This window comes from Mustelus asterias, chromosome 8 (genome assembly GCF_964213995.1).
Source record: "Mustelus asterias chromosome 8, sMusAst1.hap1.1, whole genome shotgun sequence".
NCBI lineage: Eukaryota > Metazoa > Chordata > Chondrichthyes > Carcharhiniformes > Triakidae > Mustelus > Mustelus asterias.
In genome coordinates, this window is record NC_135808.1 from 35557541 (window position 1) to 35566238 (window position 8698).

The window sequence follows — 8698 nt, forward strand, 5'->3', positions numbered from 1 at the left end:
ACATGAACAGACTGGGAATAGAGGGATACAAAAGAATGGTCTGGTGGGCACATGAACAGCGCAGGCTTGGAGGGCCGAAGGGCCTGTCTCCTGTGCTGTATTCTTTGTTCTTTGACCTGGGTGTCCTTGTGCACCAGTTACTGAAGGTAAGCATGAAGGTGCAGCAGGCGGTAAAGAAGGCAAATGGTATGTTGGCCTTCATTGCGAGAGGTTTCAAGTACAGGAGCAGGATTGTGTTCTTGCAATTATACAGGGCCTTCGTGCAGCACACTGAGAGTATTGTGTGCAGTTTTGGTCTCCCTTTCTGAGGAAGGCTGTTCTTGCTCTCAAGGGAGTGCAGTGAAGGTTTACCAGGCTGATTCGGGGATGGCGGGACTGATGTATGAGGAGAGATTGACCAAGTTAAGATTGTTTTTGCTGGAGTTCAGATGAATGAGGGGGGATCTCACAGAGACTTATAAAATTCTAATGGGATGAGACAGCGTAGATGCTGGGAGGATATTTCCAATGGTGGGGGAGTCCAGAATCAGGGGTCACAGTCTGAGGATTCAGGGTAGACCATTTAGGGCAGAGGTGAGGAGACACTTCTTCACCCAAAGAGTGGTGAGCCTTCTCTCTCTCTCTTTCTGGCCCCCTCTCGCTCTGTCTCTCTCTCTTTGCATCTCTGTCTCTCTCTCTGTCTCTCACTGTGTCTCTCACTGTGTCTCTCACTGTGTCTCTCACTGTGTCTCTCACTGTGTCTCTCACTGTGTCTCTCACTGTGTCTCTCTCTTTCTCTGTCTGTCTCTCTCTCTCTCTCTGTCTGTCTCTCTGTGTCTCTCTCTCTCTGTGTCTCTCTCTCTCTCTCTCTGTGTCTCTCTCTCTCTCTGTCACTCTGTCTCTCTCTCTCTCTGTCACTCTGTCTCTCTCTCTCTCTGTCACTCTGTCTCTCTCTCTCTCTGTCACTCTGTCTCTGTCTCTCTCTCTGTCTCTCTCTCTGTCTCTCTTCATTACCACAGGAAGCAGTTGATGCCAAAACATTGAATGTATTCAAGAGGCAGCTGGATATAGCACTTGGGGCGAATGGAATCAAAGGTTATGGGGAAAAGGCAGGATTAGGCTATTGAGTTGGATGATCAGCCATGATCATAAAGAATGGCGGAGCAGGCTTGAAGGGCCAAATGGCCTCATCCTGCTTCTACCTTCTATGTTTCTATTCGGCCCAATTAGTCCATGCTGGTGTTCATGCTTCAACAAGCCTCCCCTCATCCCTGTTCAACTCACTCTATCAGCATATCCTTCTGTTCCTTTTCCCCCTCATGGTCAGATCTCATTCCCCTGAAAAGCATCAATGCTTTTTGCCTCAATCATTCCATACTGTGAAACTGAATTTACTACACTTTGCACATTGCATTAAAATCAAAATAAAAACATGAACATTTTCAGATTGTCCTAAAAACCTAAATATTGTCCTTCAGGAAAGGGAACCTGCTACAACTGGTTTGGTCTACATGTGACTCCAGTCCCGCACAATATGGTTGACACTGAGCTGCCCTCTGAAGTGGCCCAGCAAACAATGAGAAACAATCACTACAAAGTCCAATAAGAGGAAAATCAGGGAGATCTGGATAATCCTGGCATTATGTCAGAATAGGATTAAGGTGATCTCAGCCCAGTGAAACCTGGAAAGTCTCTCTTACCAAGGTCTGAGGATAAGTCTTGATTTATTGTCACATGTATTAACATACAGTGAAAAGAATTGTTTCTTGCACACTATACAGGCAAAGCATACCGGTCATAGAGAAGGAAACGAGAGAGTGCAGAATGTAGTGTTGCAGTCATAGCTAGGATGTAGAGAAAGATCAACTTAATGCAAGGTAAATCCATTCAAAAGTCTGACAGCAGCAGGAAAGAAGCTGTTCTTGAGCCGATTGGTACGTGACCTCAGACTTTTGTATCTTTTTCCCGATGGAAGAAGGTGGAAGAGAGAATGTCCGGGGTGCATGGGGTCCTTATTTATGCTGGCTGCTTTGCCGAGGCAGAGGGAAGTGTAGACAGAGTCAATGGATGGGAAGCTGGTTTGCGTGATGGATTGGGCTACATTCATGACCTTTTGTCGTTCCTTGCGGTCTTGGGCAGAGCAGGAGCCATACCAAGCTGTGATACAACCAGAAAGAATGCTTTCTATGATGCATCTGTAAAAGTTGGTGAGAGTCGTAACTCACATGCCAAATTTCCCAAGTCTCCAAGTGAGGAGAGCTGCCCCACAGGCTGTTCAAGTAGCAGTGATGCTCATTGAATCGTATCAATCTGGAAACATTTCAGACTCATCCCTCACCATCCCTGGGAATGTCTCATCCCACTTGCATGGGAAGTCCTCAATATTGACTCAATGGAGTCTCATGGCTTCGGGTCAAACAACTTCAAGGAAAACTACATCTCCCCTCCCAACTGATGAGTGAGTACTTCGCCATGTTAATCATCACTGGGGAAGGAGATTAAGGACAGATCCCAAAACTGGGTATCCATGAGGTGCAGTGAGCCATCAGCAGCAGCAGGATTGTATTCACCACAATCTCACAGCCCGGCACAGCCCTCATTCCATGATTATCATCAAACCAGTGGATAGAGATGTCAGGAGCAGCAATGGGTACATCTTAGAGTCCAGTTGAAGGTTATTATTGAATCTGCCTCCACTGCCCTATCAGACCGTACAGTACAATGATAGTAAAAGTTTTTACAAGTATATAAAAAGGAATAGAGTGGCTAGAGTGAATGTTGGACCCTTGGAAGATGAGAGGAGGGATTTAATAGTGGAAAACGAGGAAATGGCTGAGACTTTAAATAAGTTCTTTGTGTCGGTCTCCACGGTGGAAGGCACAAATAGTTTGCCGAATATTAGAGATCGAGAGTTGGTGGGAGGGGAGGTCCTTAATACAATTACGGTTACTGAGGTGGTGGTGCTTGGTAGACTGATAGGACTGAAGGTAGACAAGTCCCCGGGCCCGGATGGAATGCATCCCAGGGTACTGAAAGAAATGGCTGAGGTAATAGCAGATGCGTTAGTAGTAATTTATCAAAATTCGCTGGACTCTGGGGTAGTGCCGGCTGACTGGAAAACAGCTACTGTTACGCCGCTGTTTAAAAAAGGAAGTAGACAAAAGGCGGGTAACTACAGGCCGGTTAGCTTAACGTCCGTAGCTAGAGTCCATTATTAAAGAGGAAATAACAGAGCACCTGAATAAGAATGGTTCGATCAAGCAGACGCAGCATGGATTCATGAAGGGAAAGTTGTGTTTGACGAATCTACTGGACTTTTATGAAGATGTCACTAGTGCGGTTGACAGAGGGGAACCGGCGGATGTGGTGTTTTTAGATTTCCAGAAGGCGTTCGATAAGGTGCCTCACAAAAGGTTGCTGCAGAAGATTGGGGTACACGGAGTTAGGGGTAAGGTGTTGGCGTGGATTGGGGATTGGCTATCTAACAGGAAGCAGAGAGTTGAGATAAACGGGTGCTTTTCTGGTTGGCAGTTGGTGACCAGTGGCGTGCCGCAGGGATCGGTGCTGGGGCCTCAATTGTTTACCATTTACATAGATGATCTGGAGGAGGGGACTGAATCTAGGGTATTCAAGTTTGCTGATGACACGAAGGTGAGTGGGAAAGCGAATTGCGTGGAGGACGCGGAAAGTCTGCAGAGAGATTTGGATAGGCTGAGCGAGTGGGCGAGGATCTGGCAGATGGAATATAACGTTAGCAAATGTGAGGTTATCCACTTTGGAAGAAATAATAGTAAAGTGGAATATTATTTAAATGGAGAAAAATTACATCGTGCGACTGTGCAGAGGGACCTGGGGGTCCTTGTGCACGAATCGCAAAAACTCAGTCTGCAGGTGCAGCAGGTGATCAAGAAGGCGAATGGAATGTTGGCCTTTATCGCGAGGGGGATAGAATATAAAAGCAGGGAAGTCTTGCTGCAACTGTACAAGGCACTGGTGAGGCCGCAACTGGAGTAGTGTGTGCAGTTTTGGTCCTCTTATTTGCGAAAGGATATATTGGCCTTGGAGGGAGTGCAGAGAAGGTTCACCAGGTTGATACCGGAGATGAGGGGTGTGGCTTATGAGAGATTGAACAGATTGGGTCTGTACTCGTTGGAGTTTAGAAGGATGAGGGGTGATCTTATAGAGACATATGAGATAATGAAGGGGCTGGATAGGGTAGAGGTGGAGAGATTCTTTCCACTTAGAAGGGAAACCAGAACTAGAGGGCACAGCCTCAAAATAAGGGGGGGCCGGTTCAGAACAGAGTTGAGGGGGAACTTCTTCTCTCAGAGGGTAGTGAATCTCTGGAATTCTCTGCCCATTGAAGTGGTGGAGGCTTCCTTGTTGAATATGTTTAAATCACGGGTAGATAGTTTTCTGATCGATAAGGGAATTAGGGGATATGGGGAGCAGGCGGGTAAGTGGAACTGATTCGTTTCAGATCAGCCATGATCTTGTTGAATGGCGGGGCAGGCTCGAAGGGCCAGATGGCCTACTCCTGCTCCTATTTCTTATGTTCTTATGTTCTTATTCCAAATCCTAAACACACATTGTGCAAAAACATTTTTTCTCAAGTGATTCATCAAGTCAGTTCTGATTCTTTTCCAATCATTTTTTTATGTGTAAACTCTAGTTATCGATGCTCTGCCAATGGCAACAGTTTGTCTTTATTTACACTGACCAAACACTTCATGATTTTAAACATCTCAAACAAATCTCCTCAGCCTTCTCTGCTCTCAGGGAAACAATTCCAGCTTCTCCAGTCTATCCACGTAACTGTAATCTCTCAATCCTGGAACATTCCAGTAAATCTCTTCTGTACCTTCTCGAAAACTCAGAGATAGAGCGGCAGGAACTCTTTGAAAAGACGGAAAACATCCCACAGTGAGAACTGACCATTCCCAGTCCACAAGATAATAACCAGCTCCCAACATACACACACAACTCAACAATAGGAAATCAGTAAGAATCCTCAAACACTCTGCCCTCCCAGATAATTACATCTCACCTTCTCATATTCAGCAATGACCCAGCAACAAAACTCAGCCTGTAAATCAGAAGGGAAATGCTTCCAATAAACACACTCAATATCCAACACACAGCTCCAATCAAACAGCTCATCACAAAGCACCCAGTAAACAGGTCTCTCAGCTGGATCTTTTCACACAGCATAAGGGGCATTTCCACACCTGATTCCCCACAGGATAGTCAGACTGCCTAAACATTAGTGTGGATATTATGCAATGTAATGATTATAAATTCTGCTCCTTCACTCACCATCTCCTCACTTGGTTTTCAGTCCCTACAGGAAGTGAAGCAGCTGTGAAAGAGGAAGAGGAGGGAATGGGCAGAGTGGGTGGGCTCTCTGATTGACGTCTCTCACAGCCAATCCAAATATTTCTGGAGTAACGAGTTTCCTGAAGCTTGGGAAACTGACCGGTGAAACGGAGGTGACTTTGAGCAGCAGATCAGGTGGGGATTTAAACTTGTCATTGCCCCATCTGAATAAAACCTCACTATTGCAGTTCTCAGTTCCCCGGTGAATGTTTGACAGAGATTTCTAGTGTGGGTCTCGGTGCTGGGCGCCTGCGCACTGAGGCCTGTCTGAGTGACAATGACTTACGTCCAAAACTGGGAGGAATTTGTTAAAGCGGCGGAGAAGCTGAGCCTTAGCGAAACCATGAAGGTTCGTGTGGTCATTAAGTATCGGCACTGTGCTGGCCTTCTCTCCATGAAAGTGACCGATGATGTTGTGTGCTTGCAGTACAAGACAGACCAAGCTCAGGATGTCAAGAAGTTTGAGAAATTCCAGAACCAATTGATGCGTCTCATGCTTTCCCGGGAATCCCGCAGCAACCTGATGGAGATGGACTAAAAATCAGCAATAATGAAGGGGACCAAAAGAACTTCCGTGAATAGAAGCTATTGGGAACTGGAGGGAGGTGTGAAACGGGTTGACAGTGGAAACTGGACATGAAGTTTCTCTGAGGAGGCTCCGATCACAACTCGGGATTATTGGAGCTTTAAATCTACTCTCAGTGGATGGACTGGGATTGGTTCAGCCAGCAAGACTCAGACCTCTGAATTCTGGTTATGTATTGTGTTATGTTTCTGCAATCAAGACAAAGTCCTTTTCCTTCGCATAATCCTGATGGTGGAGGTTCCTTGGGGAAGCTACCAGTTAGTGTTGAAGCTGGCTGCTTAAATAAATCATCCTTGGCTGAAAAAAAAATAGCATTCTTCATCCTCAGAGGTTTCTATACTGACATCAGTGTGGGATGTGCAGCCTCAGGTGTGTTTGACAGCAGATCAGAAAAGGGTGGGGGAGGGGGATGGGTGTGAGGGAGGGGGAGGGGGATGGGTGTGAGGGAGGGGGATGGGTGTGGGGGAGGGGGATGGGTGTGGGGGAGGGGGATGGGTGTGAGGGAGGGGGAGGGGTGTGAGGGAGGGGGAGGGGGATGAGGGAGGGGGATGGGTGTGAGAGAGGGGGATGGGGTGAGAGAGGGGATAGGGGTGAGGGAGGGGGTGGTGGGGTGAGGAGGGGGATGGGCAGTGAAGGAGGGGGATGGATGGGTGAGGGAGGGGGATGGGTGGGTGAGGTAGGCAGATGGGGGGGTGAGGGAGAGGGTGGGGATGTGGGAGGGAGATGGGGGTGAGGGAGGGAGATAGGGGGTTAGGGAGCGGGATAGGGGGTGAGGGAGAGGGGTGGTGGGGTGAGGGATGGAGATGGTGGGGTGAGGGAGGGATTTGGATGGGTGAGGGAGGGGGATGGATGGGTGAGGGAGGGGGATGGGTGGTGAGGTAGGCAGATGGGGGGGTGAGGGAGAGGGAGGGGATGTGGTAGGGAAGGGTGAGGGAGGGAGATGGGGGTTAGGGAGTGGGATAGGCAAAAGTGGCATCAAAGCATTATCACAAACCTCTCACTTAAACGGTTATTCCCCTATGTGGATCCACTGATGGAGCTGGCGGGTTGATAACCTTAAAAATGCTTTGCACACCTCGCATGTGAATGTCTTCTCCCCCTATGAAAATTCTGGTGCACACGGAGACTTGATAAAGCAGAGAATGATTTATCACACACCACACACTTGAATTGTTTCTCCTTCATGTGAATGCATTGGTGTCTGTGGAGAGTCGATTAAGTTGTGAATGATTTATCACACACCTAACACTTGAATGGTTTCTCTCCTGTGTGAATGCATTGGTGTAAGAGGAGTTCCGATGATGACGAGAATGATTTGTCACACATCTCGCACTTGAATAGCTTCTCTCCTGTGTGAATGCACTGATATCTGTAGAGAGTCGATGACTGTGAGAAAGATTTGTCACACACCTCGCGTGTGAATGGTTCCTCCCCAGTGTGAATACGTTGGTGTGTGCGGAGATGCAGTGATCTCATAAATGCTTTGTGACAGACCACACATCTAAATGGTTTCTCCCCTGTGTGAATGCGTTGATGTATGCTGAGATTCCCCGATACCGAGAACGATTTGTCACACACCTCACATGTGAATGGTTTCTCCCGTGTGAATGTGTTGGTGCACGAGGAGTCCCGATGACAGCATGAATGATTTGTCACAAACCTCACAAATGAATGGTTTCTCCCGTGTGAATGCGTTGGTGTATGAGGAGGCCTGATGATAGCATGATTTGGCACACACCTCACATGTGAATGGTTTTGCTCGTGTGAATACATTGGTGTGTGCGGAGCGTTGATGAGTTTGGGAATGATTTCTTGCACACCTCACATGTAAATGGTCTTTCCCCTGTACGAGTGCATTAGTGTTTGTGTAGAGTCGATGACTCCAAAAATGATTTGGAGCACATGAAGACTCGATGACAACAAAAAGGATTTATCACACGTTTTGCATGTGAATGGTTTTACTCCTGTGTGAATGCGTTGGTGTTTGTGGAGGTTTGATGAAGTTGTAAATGATTTGTCACACACATCACATGTGAATGGTTTTTCCCGTGTGTGTGCGTTGGTGTTTGTGGAGACTCGATAAATTCGAGAATGATTTGTCACACACCTTGCATGTCAACGGCCTTTCCCCTGTATGAATACATATGTGTATACAGAGAGTTAATGCCAACAAGAACGATTTGCCACACACCTGACACGTGAATGGTCTTACCCCTGTGTGAGTATGTTGAAGTGTGCGGAGGTTCGATGAATTTGTGCATGATCTGTTGCATACCTCACATGTGAATGGCTTTTCCTCTGTGTGCGGAGATTCCATAACTGTGAGAATGATTTGTTACACACCTCACATGCAAATGGTTTCTTCCCTGTATGAAAACATCGGTGTGTGCGGAGGTTTGATGGATTTGCGAATGATTTGTCACACACCTCACACGTGAATGGTTTTTCTCCTATGTGAACAGGCCAGTGATTTTCCAGGCCTGATGATTGTGCAAAGTTCTTGTTATGCACCTCACATTTGAACGGCTTTCCCCAGTGTGGCTGCATTGGTGAACCATGAGCTTTCTTTGGCTCGGTCACAAACCTCACACGTGAATTGTTTCTCCTCCATTAAGCTGCCCTTGTGTTAACAATGGTCTCTACACTGCAACCTTGTGTATTTGGAGACCATATGAGCAATGCTGTGACGGGACTGGATGTCTTCCCACAGTTGTGCAGTTGTTCCTTGGTTGATGGTCAAGATCTATCTGTGGTTTC

The 8698-nt window shown here is 47.0% G+C and overlaps 3 protein-coding genes across 5 annotated transcripts in view; 1 reads left to right on the plus strand and 2 right to left on the minus strand.

The window, feature by feature from the left end:
• The window catches only part of LOC144497015 (uncharacterized), a 507438-nt gene that overhangs the window by 468965 nt on the left and 29775 nt on the right, over positions 1-8698 (minus strand). The window lies entirely within an intron of this gene.
• LOC144497031 (uncharacterized) overlaps positions 1-8698 on the minus strand; it is a 94996-nt gene that overhangs the window by 5659 nt on the left and 80639 nt on the right. Inside the window, exons 1-2 of one of the 3 annotated variants that reach the window (XM_078217746.1) lie at positions 5027-5142; positions 4841-4875 (exon numbers count right to left, since the gene is read on the minus strand). The exons of 1 other annotated variant lie outside the window; for it this stretch is intronic. The gene's annotated coding sequence lies outside the window, so the exon portion shown is untranslated. Of the gene's footprint in view, positions 1-4840; positions 4876-5026; positions 5143-5295; positions 5322-8698 lie in introns of those variants that run through there. One more of the 3 variants, XM_078217744.1, reaches the window with a different exon arrangement.
• LOC144497053 (signal recognition particle 9 kDa protein-like) lies at positions 5530-6241 on the plus strand. The gene has a single exon (XM_078217786.1). It carries the CDS (start codon positions 5633-5635, stop codon positions 5891-5893), a length of 261 nt encoding a protein of 86 aa, XP_078073912.1. The 5' UTR covers positions 5530-5632; the 3' UTR covers positions 5894-6241.

Coding starts and splice junctions, on each gene's coding strand:
- LOC144497053 (XM_078217786.1), top strand. CDS start 5,633: ATGACTTACGTCCAAAACTGGGAGGAATTTGTTAAAGCGGCGGAGAAG.